The sequence below is a fragment of the Crassostrea angulata genome, chromosome 5 (genome assembly GCF_025612915.1).
Source record: "Crassostrea angulata isolate pt1a10 chromosome 5, ASM2561291v2, whole genome shotgun sequence".
Taxonomy (NCBI): domain Eukaryota; kingdom Metazoa; phylum Mollusca; class Bivalvia; order Ostreida; family Ostreidae; genus Magallana; species Magallana angulata.
In genome coordinates, this window is record NC_069115.1 from 56,296,146 (window position 1) to 56,314,812 (window position 18,667).

General features: G+C 37.1%; 1 protein-coding gene across 6 annotated transcripts; it reads left to right on the top strand.

Moving 5' to 3' along the window:
- Positions 1-95: 95 nt before the first annotated feature.
- On the top strand, positions 96-18,308 carry LOC128184036 (adenylate kinase 9-like). 6 transcript variants are annotated; one of them, XM_052853325.1, is made up of 41 exons: positions 96-141; positions 424-588; positions 737-857; positions 1,036-1,185; positions 1,388-1,500; positions 1,754-1,861; positions 2,022-2,039; positions 2,607-2,675; positions 2,899-3,024; positions 3,121-3,195; positions 3,426-3,667; positions 3,768-3,948; positions 4,060-4,219; positions 4,424-4,477; positions 4,946-4,981; positions 5,798-5,908; positions 6,668-6,956; positions 7,583-7,810; positions 7,926-8,032; positions 8,409-8,501; positions 9,079-9,117; positions 10,004-10,119; positions 10,286-10,463; positions 10,848-10,963; positions 11,076-11,288; positions 11,472-11,665; positions 11,923-12,019; positions 12,206-12,339; positions 12,581-12,800; positions 12,959-13,147; positions 13,297-13,413; positions 13,526-13,744; positions 13,847-14,060; positions 14,429-14,630; positions 15,059-15,205; positions 15,471-15,688; positions 15,954-16,112; positions 16,379-16,580; positions 16,865-16,963; positions 17,119-17,336; positions 17,615-18,308. In XM_052853325.1, exons 1-41 carry the CDS (start codon positions 124-126, stop codon positions 17,824-17,826), a joined length of 5,967 nt encoding a protein of 1,988 aa, XP_052709285.1. In that variant the 5' UTR covers positions 96-123; the 3' UTR covers positions 17,827-18,308. The 6 variants fall into 6 exon arrangements, with proteins under 6 accessions (XP_052709285.1, XP_052709288.1, XP_052709287.1 ...); XM_052853328.1 differs by lacking the exon at positions 9,079-9,117; XM_052853327.1 differs by lacking the exon at positions 4,946-4,981.
- The last annotated feature ends 359 nt before the right edge of the window (positions 18,309-18,667 follow it).

Genomic DNA, 18,667 nt, shown 5'->3' on the forward strand with positions numbered 1-18,667 from the left:
TTAGCAATTAAAAAACAGATTGACATAGTATATTGTCAGACAAATTAAATTAATTATTTCGGATTTTATTAGGCATTGTTTCCGGTTACGGAGTTTCACGAACTTCCTTAGATACCAACAGCTATGGCGGACAAAACAGAGGTATGGATTTGTATTTATTATTTCTTCTGTATAGTTGACAAAGAAGATGACTTAATGCGAGTAAAATCAAATTAGGAAGTTAAAATGTATTGGATGAGGTTTAACAAAAATATCTTTTATACATGTAAAACAAACAATACGCCATTAAGATGTAGAATTTTAAATAGCACTGGGTTATTGTCGAAGAGTGTAAAATTAGCAAAATATCATATTGTTGCTTGGTATAAAAGGTGACAATTTTACTGTACTCACTATAAAATTCATTGTTTTTGGTTTTTTAAGACGCCATCAGCTCTGACAGATGCAGGAGGGACAGATGTTAAAGATCCCAAAGTGATTAATATGGATGCTGTCAGTGTTGATCAGTCCAAAGTGCCAACAGATTCAGATCTTGATGCACTTCTCCGGGACAAGGAGCTAATGATTGATCCCTACAATGAGGATGAGGTACTCTGCTTTACTGTATCTGGCAAAGCAAACAAAATACACCACTATTCAATGTAGATTGATAAAAATTAAGCTTATTACAAAAGTGAAACGATAGAATGTCATATATATATCTTACTTTTTTGTGTTATACCATTTTGTTTTATAGACAGAATTAAGATTTCTGCACTCCAAACCAACTTGCTTTATCATAATTGGAAAGCCGGGCTCAGGGAAAACAAGTCTGGCCAGAAGACTTGCCTCAGAGTGGAAATGCGAATTAATAAATCGTAAGAATTGAATAATATAGCTCGCCTTTAAATGATTAGAGTTGTTTTACATTGATCATTTTGTTAAACATAGATTTCCATGAGATATCTTCAAATGTGTTGTTAATTACCATATATGCATGTTTTTTTCCCTAAATATATATACATGTAATACATTTACCGCTATTTGATTGTTTAGCCACTGATCTGATCAACCAACAAATACACATGATGACAGAAACAGGAAACAAATGCCAGGAGATTCTTGTCAGAGGAGAGGCTATTCCAGAGGATATGGTGATAAAGATGATTGAAGAAAAAGTTAACTCACAGGAGGTGACCCACCATGGTAGGTTTACAATTCTTACACAGAAATATTCACACATCTATGTACTGTAACATAATTGTCAGCTCAGTAAGAGACCAATAAAATGCTTTCAATGTGTAACTGCAATATTTTATTTAAGCACTATACATTGCTGGCCGTTCACACACAGCATTAGAAATCTTTATGTTGTCTGTTACGTTCACTGTTCGTGCTTCGTTCACAGGTTATGTGCTTGATGACTTCCCCTGTCTGTCTGAGGAGAACCTCTCAATACAAGATCAAATAGAACTCGTCAAGAACTGGAAACTTAAGCCTGATTTTATCATTAACATCAAGGTTAATACTCATTCTCAAATAGAAAATCTTTATTTTATAAACATTGTATTTTTTCATGTTTTATAAGGAGATAAATATTTCCAATTTCCAATTTAGAGAAATATATTGGGATTAATTTTTTTCAATATGCACACTTATTTTTGTTGTCAAAACATTTTTAATACAGATAATTTAGCCAATATTAGCACATTGGTGAATTTCAATGTATAAAGTATGAAAATCATATGTTGACTGGTAACTACTCTTCTAATAGATACCAGATCAAGATTTGGAAAAGAGGAGGATCGGCCAGAAAGTGGACCCCTTGACTGGGGAAATATTTACTGAAGAAGTCTACAACCCAGAAAAACCTGTCAAAGAGGTATCATAAAATAGTCAGGATCTATTGCTAATCACTAGATATGTATCATGATCATAGGGTGTACATATTCTATATATTTTTTTAATTTCTACATAAAGACTGTATATTAGTTTCTTATGTATCATATATTTCATCTTGATTTGCGATTTGTTAACCTTAGTTAGAAACTGTCAAAGAAGTGAGTATCTGCATGCTAAAGGAAACATAACTAGACATAAACTGAAGTCATTGGTTTCATTACTCTAAACTTACTTTTACCATCAATATAATCAGTTAGATGAATGTCAAGCTTGTGGTATTAAATAATTTGTCTAGAAACATTAATGTCTGTGTGTTAACAACTTTAAGAGTAAATGTAGTAGGTATTTTGAGAAAAAGAACACAGATCAACTGATTCTGCAGCAAATATAGATGTACAAGTGCAATGAGTATCAGTATTTTGTATGTGTGAGTCTACTGATATTTTCAAGCCATCATGTCTTGTACTTATACACTCAATCAGCATGTTTCTAGATAGGTTCTAGTCCTAACAATTTTAGAGCTTGAGTCAATACCACTTACAGGTCATTGCTATAGTTTAGGGTTACATATTAATATAAACCATAATAATAAAATATATAATATCATAAGGGTTGCATCTCTTTTTTAGCAGGTAGGGGACATTTGTTTATTTTTTTGCTTTCCATTTTCAAGGTGTTTTATATACACATTTAACAATTCTGACTGAATGATGTGTTTTTTATAGATTAAGGAAGAAGGAGAAGAAGAGGGTGAGGAAGAGGAAGAAGAGGATGCCGAGGAAGCAACACCTGAGGTGAGGGTCACCCACTCTGACCTTGTGGTATCATGACTGTAAATTACATGTTGATCTGATTGTTTCAGATTGGAAACTGCTTTTGTTGTATACCATGTGTTTGCATTTTGCAAAGTATATGTATATTTCACTAATTAGAAAGGAAGCTGATTTAGTAAGATATCATGACTTTACATAATGCAGTGTATACATGTATTTATCATTGTATATTTCACTGTTACAGGATGGAGACTTTGCAGAACTTCCTCCAGATGTGCTTGAGAGACTTCTACGTCGCCCTGAGGATTTGGAGGAGCAAGCTGTAGGGAACATTGCCAAATACAAAAATAAAATGCTGCGGCTTCTAGAGGTTTGTGTCTCTATATTCATTAATGTGAGTCTGTAATGAACAATGATTTTCATAAGTTTTCCAACTTTGAGTCATTTTTAAAAATATTATTTTCAGGATTATATGGCAGATCACGATCAGCAATATTTAATTGAGTTGGATGGAAATCAAACAGTCCCTACTCTCTTCAGGGTAAACATTTTTTATTGCCAATTTAAGTACTGTACGTATTGCTGCTTTTTTGTTTTGTTTCTGAAGATGATATAGTGATACAAAATGCAATTTTTTGTAATTGAATATTAAGCCAAAAATATGCACTTAACAGAAAATCTGCTTATACTGCATGCCAGGAATTTATTAATAGATATGTTGGCTTGCACAGTTTCAACAGCCAAATACTGTATTTATTATAATTTTTTCAGCAACTGATGTCTCGCTTGAACTGTTTTGTCCTGAGGCCAGCAGCCGTTCCGATCCGGTTACAGGACCCGGAGGATGAGGAAATCCCGGAGGAGATTGAGACAGATGAATTAATGAGGTCACTGGCCCCTAAACAAATGGTGGCTCCCAGATTCAGATGGAGAAGGAGCCGCTGGCTAAGGAACTGTCCAGTGGCATTATATGAAGGGGACATTACTCCTGGAAAACCAGAATTTGCCGTCAGGTAATGAATAATCAGTAAAAACATGTAATGATAAAAAAAATAAATTCTGTGCTAACTTTCATAAATTATCAAACTTTTATTGTCTGTCATCTTGTTGTAGCTTTTTGGACAAGATCTACGTTTTATCAAGTGCTGAGGCTATGGAGAAATTTTTGAAGAATCCTCGCCCCTATTTGATGGCCCCACAGCCCCGCCCACCCTGTAAACTGGCCATACTGGGAGCCCCTCTGGCTGGTAAAACCACCCTGGCTCACCTGCTGGCTCAGAAATATGGTGCTAAGGTAAATTAAATCTTTTTATATCAATGTGTTTGGGTTCTGAATATAAGGCAGTTTTTAGATACATTTCTTTTTAGGGTTTTGTTGAATGATTGAAATTGGGTTTTTCTGTAGGTGTTGGATATGGATGTGTTGATAAAACCAAAGATGGAGGAGGAGAAGCAGAAATACTTAGCAGAGCAGAAGAAGGAAGCCACAGAGAATGCTATTTCAACTGTCAAGATGAAGATCAAAGAAAAAATGGAGGCTGAGCAGGCAGCTAGGGAGGCTGAAGGTGAGAGAGGTCAAACATTTATCTATAGCCAAAGGTTAATTGATTCGTGAGGTCAAAATTGTTGTAGGGATTAGACTTATCAAAGGTGTCCAAAAGGAATTACCCGGTAGTAGATAAGTTTCTTTGTTAACTCCCAACTTTAACACACCACCATTATTAGTATTAATAAATATGTATATGATGACCTTAACCTACTGTTTACAGAGGCTGCTGCGGCGGAATTGGCCGCCCAACAGGCGGAGGAGGAAGCTGAAGAAGGTAGACAACTCCTGCATGCTAGTCCTCACTGCATGTCTGTCTTCTCACTGTGTTAATCTGGACAACTTTTATCAATCCTTAATTTCCACTACTTTGAACTACCTTCCATATTTTCCACTATTTTCAACTACTTTTTTCTTCCCATTCTTAATGTTGTGACAGTTTAAATACCCTTTCAATCTATTTCTCCAGAAACTTCTGACACATTTTAAAGTTAATAAATTATTCTTTTTTTAAATTTTCAGCAATATTTCCAGTAACTGATTTACTTTCAAGTATAATTTCTCCCTTTTTATGGCTAAGAGAAATTTACCATCAAAAAGGCTAAAACATATATCTCCTTATAGCAAGTAAACCAAGTGTGTAAATTGTGTTGATAACGTTAAATCCTCCAAGTACATATTGTTCGTATTGTTAGTAGATTACTAGTGTAGTTCATGTAGTAAACGTTTGTTTGACTCTGATTAGATGAGGAAGGCAAAAGTGGTGACGAGAAAGAGGAAGGTGAGAACAGATCTAGCTACTCCATCTACGCTCCATCTATGCTCCGTCTATGCTTATACCTGGTCTCCATGCCTATATTCCTCATAAATTTCTCTCCATTTATATACCATCCTCTTTCAGCCTTGTATTGTAAATTAAGCAATACATTAAATATGGCTTTACCTTTTTACCTTAATCAATTACTACAAAAAAGGGTCTCCTTTAACATTTTGATAGATGCCTCTTATACAGGTAATTAGGCATTAAACTTTATCCATGCTTTTCTTGCATGTTTTTTTATTCCTGTTATATTTGCCCTTTTCACTTTCAATGCATCTCTTGAAAGCACTGCCTGAGTCAATTAAACATGCATGTCAATTTACTAAGAATGTATGTTATGCAACTCTTCATTTACACCCATAAACATGTCTTATTTTCAGACTTTGAGAATGATTTTAGTGGTATAACAAATTAAGGCATACAAGAGAATTAACAATTCTCTTATAATATTAAATAATTCATTTCAGTATTTCTTACTATAAAGTTTCAAATCTTGAGATTTTATTTCAGAAGTTCAACTTTGAATTTTCCTTTTCAGTTTTGACCTGTTTTAGCTGTATTATAGCTCTTGTTAATTTGCATGCAAAAATTTTGACTTTCTGACTGTCTTATGAATTTTCATTTTTTTTTTTTTTTATAAATGAACAAGATCAAATACCAGTAGTATTTTATATTTATTCATTGCTATAATGTTAACAAAAAAGATGGTAGTCACCTGAGCTTAAATATTCCTGTTTATCTGAGAGGGCTCTAAGTTTGTGAGTTTGTCTGTACTAGATCCCAGTGCTACTGACACAAGCGTGGCTAAAGAGGGCGAGGAAAAAAGCGAAGAATCGCCAAAGGAGGAAACAAAGCCAGAGGAAGGGGAGGAGACTAAGGAGGTCAAAGGTCGGCAGCGTGGCTCTGATCTTGTAGCGCTTTCTGGCTTCATTGTATTAGCCTTGCTGCTTCCTAGTTTAACATGAATGACCTGTTAATGTTCTCTTGTTTCCTTTAGCCTTGTTCTGGGTTGGTGGCAGTTTTCTGTTGACTGATACAATCTTACTTTATTTAGCTGTTTCATTGCTTTCTATTAACTTGTATTAGAGATTTCCTAAAATCCAGTTTTAGTTCATGACTTCTCTTACAGCTAGATATTAACTGTTCTTTTATGTAACTCTAATCCAAAGACTAGTCTACCATTGTAAATCAAATATGATTCTCTTCAAAACATAAAAACTTCATAATGTGTGCTAAACTAACAATTTACCAAGTTAGAATTTCAAATTCTGTTTTATTTTTTTTAACTTTATGGATTTTTACTCATTGCTTCCTTAGTTTTTTATCTTTCAGACTGCATTTTGTTCTTAATATTTCATTTGAAAAATGTTTTCATTGATTTTCTATGACACTTCAAGTTTAGTACTATAAATCACAATAAATCTTTATAGTTTCTGTAGCAAATCAATTTATGCATTGTATTGCATATTGTAGTTTATTGACGATATATCAGGTGGATTATAAAACTCTCTATTATATTTACTAATCACTATATGCATTACTGATATACATAAAGTTTACATGTAGTAATGTAGGCATCTGGTGGATTATATGGACTTTATACTATAATTATGTATGACTAATTGGACTGCTCATATCTTTATTCAGACACTGAGGAGGAGGATAAGCCAGCTGAGGAGGGCGGTGAGGAGAAAGCTGAGGATGCCAGGGCCGAGGAGAAGTCTGAGATCACCACATCCTCGGAGCCCCCGGCACCCCCACCGGTCCCCGAGGTGGACGAGACCCACCCAGAGGTCATCACGATGGTGGAGGCTGCCATGAAGCTGGCCGAGGAGCATCAGATCAGCCTGCCCCCGGAGGTGTACATCGAGGTCCTAGAGACGGCCATCAAGGACGCCGAGAAAGAGCTGAGGGAGAAGGGCCCAGAGGGACCCATGTAAGTGTCAAGGACCCTGGCAGTAAAACTTTGTATAACTTTTTTATACAATGTAATATGATTAGCATTATTACAGTAAAAGATGGGAATGAAAAGCAACAGGGACAGACAGTTTTATATGTTTTAAATTTAAGTCATTATATCCAATGAGTTCATAATACATTTTTAAACTTTGGAGAATCCAACTTTTTGCCAATGGGCTGTGAGCATGAATTTCTTGTAATCATGTTTTATTTGCTTTACCATGACAGCAAAACTATGTTGTAAAATTGAAATACATGTACAAGATATTAGAATATACGTGTAATAAAACAAAACTTCTGAATACTGTAAATTCCTTATATTACGCGAGTACTTAATTCCGCAATCTGGTGGTTTTGGATCAAATCGCGAGAATATAAAATCGCGAACACGGAATTTCCATCCTTATTTCTTATAGTTTTGAACTCTTAGAAAATAATAGCGAGGTTTTAAAATCCGCGAAGGGTGCTTCTCGCGATTTTACGCGGATATTAATTCCTCGCGGTTAAATAGGAATCTACAGTATATACATGATTAGAGAATTATTCATCTTATTCCATAATTTGCAATTCTGATTAATTTGCTGGTTGACATTGTTTTATCAGACATGGTGGCTGGATTCTGGATAACTTCCCAAAGACCAGAGATCAGATGAACATGTGTATAGAGAAGAATGTGCTGCCTGATGACGTCATAGTGTTACAGGACAAGGAGAACAGCGAGTTCCTGTTACAGCGCTACTACCACATGAACAAGGAGGAGATCGATGCCAAAATCCAGGCACGTAAGGAGGAAGAGGAGCGTAAGAAGAGGGCCATTGAGGAGGAGAGGAGGTAGGCAGCTAGTGAGATCAAGTCAAGAATTCGTTTCTTTTTTTTTGTAGGAGGGCTTAGCGGGTATATAATATAAGAATTTGTTTTTAAGGCTAATGTTGTTTTCTTTCTACAGGAGGATTGAGGAAGAGGAGAGAAAAGCAGCAGAAGAGGCTGCGAGGAAGGCAGCTGAGGAGGAGAGACTGAGGAAACTGGCTGAAGAGGAGGGAGAGGAAGGAGCAGGTCAGTTACCTCCCCCTAGATCAGTACTAATTCTTCCGTATTTATTCATTCATTTTCTAATGTACATAATGTGTATAGTTAAGTATCCAAGCATACAAATCTACAGTATCCAGACGTTTAGATTCTGAGCATCAAGAAATCATCATCAGCGTTAAGTTATTCATGTAGACTAAGTGACATTATCATATCAAGTTGCAAGAATTGAGATCACCTCAAAATCTTGGTGATGCAAGCACATACATACACTTGTGTTTGGTTCAGTACCCGATTCAACTGCATTAAGAAAAAATAAAATCGGGAATTGCTTTCGTAACAAAACCACAGAAAACTGATCACTTGCAGTCTGTTTGCACTTGCTTGACCTTTTTGACCTCAGGTGGGGAGACAGCTGAAGAGGGTGAGGAAGAGGAAGAGGTTGAGGAGAAGACTGAGGAAGCAGAGAAGGAGGAGGCAGCAGAGCCTGCCAAAGGTAAGGGTCACGCCTCACTCGGTGGTTCCCACTCTGTAACTGTCTTTTTTCTCTAATGTTGTGACGATGTGTGTGTTGTCATCTGTCTATTCCATTCATGTCATGTAAACAAAGTTAGATAGCATTTAGATTCATAAAGAAAGGCATGATCATGCTAGCAGGCTCTATTATTTTGTCACAAGACAGTAGAATATATAGTATCATTACATGCTGTTAATTGTGAGAACAAGTCTCTGGCCCTGAGTATAGGTTTGTCAGTGAGTAACTGTCATTACTGATGGTTAATTTGTCAGTGAGTAACTGTCGATTGGTCAGTGAGTAACTGTTGATTGGTCAGTGAGTAACTGTCATACTGATGGTTGATTTGTCAGTGAGTAACTGTCATACTGATGGTTGATTTGTCAGTGAGTAACTGTCATACTGATGGTTGATTTGTCAGTGAGTAACTGTCATACTGATGGTTGATTTGTCTGTGAGTAACTGTCGATTGGTCAGTGAGTAACTGATGATTGGTCAGTAAGTAACTGTCGATTGGTCAGTGAGTAACTGTCATACTGATGGTTGATTATGTTGGTAGATACAAGCTCCCCCTCTCCATCGCCGTCGTCAGCCTCAGGTTTGTGTCGTAACGACCTCATTTCTATTTCATATTCGCTTACAGTTATCACAAGACTTAATCGCTTTACATGTATGCTTCACAGTATTTATTTCAGATTTAAGTTGAAATTTATTTATTCACATTTACATTATATTTTATATGTTATATATAGTTGATGTCACAATTGAATTATATGCATGATTTTGCATGTTTTTACTTTAGATGTATATGGTTCCACTTTTAATACTATATGTTTGCTGATAAAGAAAATATATCAATCGCACTGCCATGCCATCTTCACAATGTTAGGCTTATTTATTATATACCTTGTACATGTACTAACTTTGACAAAAATAGCTATCAATGACAAATGATTTATTTTGCATGCAGACTTATCATTTAATTTTATTAGTCTCATTGATCTAGCAACAATTGCTTCACAGAGGTTAAATTATCATACACTATGCACTTTATCCTGTATGTATTAGAAATTGAAATGCATATATTTTAAAAAGAATTTAGATCATTTGATAAATGAAAACCTCTTTAATATTTTGATTTGAAAACTTCAATTTTTTGTTACGCACTGTGATATTATTTTCATTTTTTCTGTCCTCTTTGCTTTAAAATATTTTATATGTAAAGTAATTTTTCTTTATTGCCTCAAATACTTATCTACCTTGTAAAATATTTCTTTAAAATTGGATTTAGCTGGATCGAAATTATTATTTTCTTTGTACATGTATATGTATTCAAAGGTGATTTGCTCCAAATGTTTGTATCATTTATTTTATTTGCTCGTTTTTATTATAATACAGTATAAAAACAAAAGATTTAATTAAAAATTTTCTGCAATATTTAATTTTTTCTATATCCATATACTCATTTTACCTTAATTTTACAGAGGAAGAAGAATTGAAGTCGGAGGTTGAGGAAACCAAGACCATTGAGCCAGCCCCCTCCTCCACCGGTGATGAAGAGGGGTCAAAGGCCGGGGTCAGGATACAGGAGGATGAAAATGTGAGTACAATCTCATTGTAGCTCTCAAACAAATCCACATCATACTGTGACTGCCAAAAACAATCAAATCTTATCAGTTATTCTTAACCAACCAATGATTTGTTTAAACTTGTTAAAAATTGATTCTGTGGAAAAATCTTTAGTCAGTATTTCCTAATCGATTTAGAAACTTCCAACTGGACCAGAAATGGAGGAGTTTAAGGAGAAGAAGAAGGAGTTTGACCGAGAGTTCCAGAACGTGCTTGGTGCCATCGCCGGGGGAAGCAGCATCGAGCCGATTACCATTGAGTTTGAAGACAAGGCTGTGGAGGAAGTGTTCAAGGAGTCCATAGAGAACATTGAGAGTAAGTGAGACAGCTATAACATGTTTTACATTGCAGTCTAGCTTTAAGCTAAAGACTGGTGAAATTAAATTTATCAATAAAGGTTCTTAAAATTTATCTTCAGTACCTTGTAACTGTATATAATAAATACATTAAATTTAATTTACAGGGTCATTCCTTTACTCTTGCTGTAATTGTTTTGTAAACTTACATTAAATTTGATGTCCTGTAATCTATCTGTAATCTTTCTATGTGATTAAAATTGGATTTACTAGGTCTTTCCTGCATGATTATGTTTATAAATCAAGTTGTGGAGAATCATATTACATTTTATTTACAGGGCCTTTCCTGTACTCTCGGTGTAATTGGTTTGTATCATTACATTACACTTTATTTCATTTACAGAGCCTTTCCTGTACTCTGGCTGGGAGTACCAGGGTGCTGATGTGGATGAGGAGGAGGAAGACATGGAAGCTGATGCTGCAGCAGCCGAAGAAGAGGAGGAAGAAGGAGGTGAAGAGGTCAGTTCAAAGGGAGATAACTCCAGAATATAGCAAAAAAAGCACATAACCTCATTGTACAAAATACTATAAGGTTGTTTAGAAAAATAAAAAGGATACATTTCCCTTGTAGGAGGAAGACCCCAACAGGAATAAGAAAAAGCCTCTTGGAGACACCAACCACTTCTGTCCGGTGGCCCTCAAGGAGAACTTTGTCCTTTACCCCGGGAATCCTGAGGTTGCGTCCAGGTACAGAGAGAAGGTGTACTACTTCTCCACGACAGAGGCGCGGGAAAAGTTCCTGACCAATCCCACCGAGTTCCTCCCCAAACACTCCCCACTGGATGTAAGTCTGTCGTAAGGTTACATGCACAAGAATGCGGGCCCATAAATTAGATGGAACTTTACATTCAAATTGAAATCATTCTGAAGTTGACTTTTATTGTGCAATTTACATTCTTGGACATTAGGATATAATTTTTAGTTCAAATAATTCATTTTTATCAACAACTAAATTCTTCCTATGCAGCCCCCTCCAGTGCGCTTGTTGATCCTGGGAGCAAGAGGTGCCGGTAAGACCCTCCATGGCAGACAGCTGGCCAAGAAGCTGGGTCTGTTCCACATCTCATTCAAAGACAGGCTTCAGGAGCTGATCATCGCCAAAACCAGGAAGAAGATCGGACCAGAGTACGAGGAAGACAACCAAGAAGAACCAGAGGAACCGTAAGTCATGGAACCTAAACAAATTTTAAAAAATACCTAGGAATGTTTTGCAAAATGTAAAATATAATGACATTAACCAGTCATAAGGGGAATGAACCTGACATTGGTGTAAGCATGAATTCATTTATTATTCGTATTTGCTGTTACTATATTTTACTATGAATGCATTCTTTATTTATCCCCTTTAAAAGATAGAAAGACATAACTCCATGTAGGTTGTTTGATAAAAGTGGGTAACATTGGGTATCTATTTTTAGAGAAGAGGATGAAGATGAGGCTGCTATCACTGACCCTGATGGTAACCCAGTGGAGAAACCCGCTGAGCCCTCTGAGAGTAAAGAAGGGGGAGAGGAGGTCAGTAATTTGCCTTCTTTTACAGGGTTCACAATGAAATGTTTAAGGAAAATTTTATTTTGCTAATTTTTTTGGTCTTTATGAGAGAAAGAGGAATGTTTGAGTAATTAGATGACAGTCTTCACTGTAGATGTTCAATGGCTACTGTAATGTTAACTAATGTGTTTAACTGTGTGGTCTATGTAGGAGAAAGAGGAGGAGGAAGTGGAGTATACAGAGGAGGAGGAGGCCATCAAGTCCAACCTGGAGTCGGACGAACCTCTCCCTGCTGAGGTACTGGACACAATCCTCCCCGCCTGGTGGAACAAAGAACCATTCAAGTAGGTCAAAGGGCCAGAATTAGGGATCTTTGATAGAATTTCTTTTTTCGTTTTTTGTGATTAATTTTTTATTTCAAAAAAACAAATGATATATGCAAATAAAAACCCTGATGGATACTTGTACTTCATTTATGCAAATATTGCAACATACTAGAAAACAAAACTTGATAAAGCTCTTAGGAGTACTGGTGTAGAACTGAGTGTATGATAGTTAAACACATCATGTTTCATTCTTTGACAGGTCAACAGGTTTTATTCTGGAGGGATTCCCCAGAACCAGTGAGGAGGCTAAATACATGGCAGAAATGGGTCTGTTCCCAGACGCAGCCCTCATCCTTAATGTGGAGGATAGTGATGTCATCGCGCGCCTTCTGCCTCCAAAACTAGATAAATGGAGAGTGAAGAGAGACAAGAGGTTGGAGAAGAAACGCAAGAAGAAGGAAAAGGCCCAGAAGAAAAGGGTAAATGTGCACTTCGTTTGATAAAACGATTGTATATTACAAAAATATCCTCTGTGAAATATGAAAGCAGATTTTTTAAAAATTCATGTCAACAACATTTTGTAAACTCATGAAAAGTAGGATCCCACAAATTATGATTTCCTTAATCTCAATCATAGGAAGCAGCAATTCAGAAGAGGAGAGAGGAGCTCTTGAAAGAACAGGAAGAGCGAAGGAAGGAGAGGGCCGCAGAGAAGGCTGCTGCAAGGGAGGATGGTGAGGATGAAGAAGCAGAGGAGGAAGAGGAAGAAGCAGAAGAGGAAGAGGAGGAGGTAGACATTGAGGCTCAGCTGGCTGAGGAGTTTGAGGTAGGCTTTGATAATAGTTTCACTTAAATCAATGCATTGTAAATCTGGAGGATGAGATTCAGAAAAAAAAAGTACATTAAAAAATTATAGGGAAAAACTTAATTTTGTTACGAATAAATATAAATAAAATTTATTTTTTATTTGTTAAGGAGGAAGAGGAGGAAGAAGAAGAGGAAGAAGAGCAGGAGGAAGATGCCACAGACAGGATGAGGAATGACCTCAATGAGGTGTACGACAATGACACCAACAAACTCGCCGCTGTTCAGGTCAGGCTCTCATACTGTATCTGTCTGGACAGAATCAAAATATGCAAGCATCAATCAGCTTGTTGGTGGTTAATTAAATAATTAGAAAGGCATTTCTTGTATTTTTTTGTAGGAAACTCTGGAGGAAATCTCGGTGCCGCGGGTCACTGTGGAGGGAGGCAGGAAGCCCCACATTGTGAGGTACACTATGTCTAAAGGCCTAAAGCCGTTCATTGAGTTCAGACACAGCATGTTTGAGCGAGTCTACCCTATCAGTGAGAGGCTGGCCAATAAGATGCTTCAGACCGGATACAAACAGCCCAGCAAGTTCGGCAGGTGGTGTCCTGTTAAGGTAAGCAACTTTTCGGCTAGACGACAAGGGCGAGATTTGCCTGTAATTATCATTCAGGATATTTTATTTTGATGAATGATCAAACAAACGATCCTTTTGCAGCTTTATGATGGAGATGTGATTCAGCCAATGAATGGTCTCGGATATAGTACATACCCCTGTATCTATCGGCAACACATCTACTTCCTGTCCACCCCCCAGGCCAGAGAGGAATTCTCTAAGAACCCCATGTTGTATCTGACCCAGAACATCTCCAGACCTGTGGTCCCCATCAGACTGAGCATCGTTGGACCTCCAAAGTCCGGCAAAACAGCATGTAAGTACCTATCTCTTCTGTAGAGAAACTCAGACAACACTGCATGTACCTTATCTCTCTCATGCAGAGAAAGATGCGCAATTTTGCATGTAAGTATGAACCTGTATAAGCCACCAAGTTTCATCCAAGGATACAGGAGTACTGTCAAGAATCCAACAAGTCCTAGTCTGACCCTCGAGCCATGAAATTTATATGAGCTCACTTTCTTTTTTCATATTGACCTGAGACCAAAAGAGAGCTTGTCTAAGTTTTGTTGTTCCGGAGCCTGTTTATCTTTCACTTTGGCAATTTTTCTATACTGTTTGCTTTGTATTGTTTGTATACTGTCTGTATCTACCATCTAATCATGTATTTGTCTTGCTCTACAGTGGCCAACAGGTTTGTGAGTGAGTACGGCCTGGTTCGACTGTCCATCGGTGAGGCCATGAGGAGGGTGCTAATGGAGCAGCCCAAGACTGACCTGGCCAAGGCCATCACCAAGCACCTGATCAAGGGACTGACGGTGCCGGACGAGCTGGCCGTGCAGGCGCTGGACATCTGTCTGATGGACATGAGGTGTCAGACCCGAGGGTGAGTACTCAAAGCCAGTCTCAGCCAACAGTCAGCTGAGGGCAATAAAATTGTGTTCAGTGTGTTTTGGTTAAAATTAAAAATAACACAGATACTGTAAATTCCTAATAAAACCACATTTCGCAAATTTTAGACACATGTAAACTACATGAAACAATGATAAAAATTCAGCATTCGTAATTTATGTTCTTGCAATTTGATGGAAAACGGTTGCATCATGGAATTAAATATGCGCATAAAATAACGAATCTTCAGTACATATGTCTTAGCCTAAATTTTAATTATTGATTCTGGACTGATAAATTTACATGCACTGTAATGAAAGGGTTTCATAATCCATATACCTGTCAAAGTATATACATAAGAGGTTGTGACAATATTACATGTATATATATCTAGTGGTATTTAATCTGACTGCCTCTCCCCAGGTACGTGTTGGACGGCTACCCTCAGACCAAGAAGCAGGTGGAGCTGATGACCCAGTGTAACATCATTCCGGTCCGGGTCATCGAGCTGGTGATGGACAGCAAGGAGGTGATGGTACGGGGGATGAAGGACCGCATCTCTCCCTCAAGGTCAGTCGCTCGAAGACACGCCTCATTCACTTTGTACTATATACCTTTACAAGTTAAATTTCATTGTAGAAAGAAGAAGAAAAAATAGTAATGTGTAATAGAATAGAATCTTAATAATGTGCTATTAGATTTTTTTTCATTTCAATTCCAAGAATGCTGTTTTGAATGATGCTTGTAGATTTGTGGGAAAAATATCCTTGAAAAAGTTTCATAGAGACAAGAACATGTACATAGATAAAGAATTTGGATTTAATTTGTCTTTCAGAACTCTTCCATTACACGACAGTTCCCAGATTCTGGCGGTGAAGCTGGCGGCATATAATAAGGAAGTCGGCGCAGTCAAGGAGTGGTACAAGAAGGAACACATGAACCACGAGCTGGTCAGCGGCGAGCGCTCCAAGTGGTGGGTGTGGAACGCCGCCCTCGACATCTCCAAGAAAAGCGTGTCACAGATACAGACCTATCTCAAGAGGATCGCAGATGGTGTGTTTAGTGTTAACTACACAGGGTTTATCTGGAAAGACTGCATTTCATATAATCATAATGATAACTTTTTTTTAATAACATATTGCATCAGTATGGTGAGCTTAAAAAAGAAACTGAAACAAGTTTATATGCATGTCTTTATCAATACAGTTTGTTGTTACATATTTTGATAATATTTTTAAAATAATTAATGACCTTAAAGAACACAAACAAGAGTTGTCAGATCCTTAAATGTTTACTGTAAGTTGTCTTCAATTTCTAGGTCAAGCGGCGTCCATTGCTGACATGTGCATCACCCCTGACGAGTTCCTGCAGCGTGTGGGAGACTTTGGACAGTACTGTCCAGTCAGTCTGGCCGATAAGAACGAGCTCATTGACTGCTCCACCAATGTCACCCTCAAGTTTGCCGCCGAGTTCAGAGGTATATACCCTACACCTTGGTTGTATATATCTTCATGCTGGCATAATTAAACTCCACCAATGTTACTGTTTTTTATGTACCGATACTTAACTACTGTATAAACAATACACTGGTGCACATATATACCCCTTATGCTCAGAAAACATACAAAATGATTATTATAACAATAACTATGATATTATTATCACAACTATTAGTATGAACAATTTTTCTGTGGTTTGCAGTTGTTGCATGTACAGTGTATTAAAATGGTATCTTTTCTGTAGGACATTATTATAAAATGGCTGACCAAAAAGCCTTGGAGCTGTTCTTGTCCGACCCAGAGAGATATGTCCCCCCTCTGGCCCCCAACAAGCTCCCTGCCCCTGAGCTTCTCCCCGTCCGACATGTTCCGGCTGAGGTGAAGGCCTCCCAGGAGATAGAGCTGCTGGGGTACTGCCCGGTCACCTTCCTGGACGGACACTGCAGGTAGGAACAATGTCTTGTGAAGATTCACAATAAGGATAGGTTTTACAAAATTGATTTATCCTTAACACATCAGTTAGGGTCAGATTTTTATTCATTAAAAAGTTTGGGCATTTTGTTCAACTGGATAAGTTCATAATATTTTTGAAGCTATGGGAAATGAAACTGACTTCAGTGTTAGCATGAATTTACTTTAAACTTGTTTGCTTTAACCATTGCATGTATTTTACTGTGTACAAAATTTTACTGTCTTATAAGTTGTTTTTATCATATTTCATTATTTGTAGATATGAGGCAATTGTCCCTGGACATGCTGAATTCATCGCTGAATACAGAGGAAAATTTTTCTATTGTGAATCTGAAGAGAAGCTTTTGAAGTTCATGAAGTAAGCAGACAATCTTTTTATTCTTTTTGTCAAAAACCCTTCAGAAATTCAATGATAATGTACCAGGAGCCACAAGAAGATTTATGATGAATCAATTTTTTAAATGGACCCCCAAGAAGTATGTGTACTTTAATTGTATGTATATTTTTCTTAAGGACCCCTGAAAAGTACTTTGACTTGAAGTTGCCCCACAAGCTGCCCCCGGCCAAGGAGCCCCTCCCCACTACAGGCCTACCCATGCTGGGCTACATGGAGCAGTCGTGTGCCACCGCGCTGGTCAAGGCCCTCACCGCCTGTGGTAACTTCAAGCCCAAATACCCCTTCCTCAGCTCCAGTCGCTCCGCCCTCATGTATGTCGCCTATCATCTCAAAGGTAAGCACGGACAATCTATTGTTTCAGAATTTCATTGGTCTTGAACATTGCTGCATGATACATTATATCTAGACAATCGAACTTGCTAGTGGGGGGATACATAGTTTTGGCAGCCCATTGAAAAATGTCTCAGTTTTATATCTTAAAATACAATGTTTTATTGCTTGGACAATGATTTTTAATGATTTTTTCTTGATTAGAAATTTGATTACTAGAAATATCTTATAAAGTTTAATTGACAGTTCAATCAGTGTCACATTCTACTGTTATTATTTCAGCCTACAACCCTAAGAGTTCAGACTATGTTAGAAAGAAGTACAAACAAAAATTGCATAAATTTGAGGAAACATGTCAACTGATCCGTTACCTTGGAGACAACATGACAGTGAGGTACCGTGCTCCCAATGATCGTCCCGGCGACTTCGACAATAAACTAGAAACATTCTTTGCTCTTCGCGGAATAGAACCAACAAAAACATGGATGGTGTGATCCGCTAGATATATTGAAGCTTTACTGATGTTTTTTGTGATACAAAGAGTTCATCTGAATTGTAATAGTGCATTGGCTAAAATTAAGGTGCTCCGTTTGTAATTCTGTAACAAGAGTTGTCTACCTTTGATAACAGCTGACAACACACTCAACTTTGCACCATTAAAAGCAGTCAAACTAAATTTTTTATAACCATCAAATTCAAACTTTGTAGATATGTATACCTGTTGATACATATTCCGGCCTTATATTTGTGACAAGGTTTTGTAGAGACAAATCTTGTATTGCCCTTTATTTATACTCTGTAAATCTTGTGTTGCCCTTTATTTTTACTCTGTATGACTGTCATTGTCTGTGATATGGAATTGTCATTGTTTTTATATGTCTATGTATTGTTTATCAAGTGTAAAGAGGGAAACAAAATTATGTTGACAGAAGTGAATTGTACAGGTTATGGATCCGTCCAATAAAAATGTCCTATGGAGTATGTTGTTTATCATTTCTGAATATCAATAGAATATTACTTATTAAGTTTGTTACTGACTGTTTACAGAAACTGTTGGGTTGGTAAAGTCCAAAGAAGGCTCGGCTCTGCCTCGCCTTCTAGTTCTTTGGACTTTACCAACACCACAAATTTCTGTAAACAGTCAGTAACAAACCTAATAAGTGTTTTGTTTTGTCAAGGACCTAAAGTTTGATATGTAAACAACAAAAAATAATATATAGCAATTAAATTTATAGGTTTATTCTCTAATTTTGCACCTTTCTCATCAGTCGTCTGTGTAAACCTGGATGCCATTGTATATAGGATTGGTTTATTATGTCACGGGCAAAGGGGGGG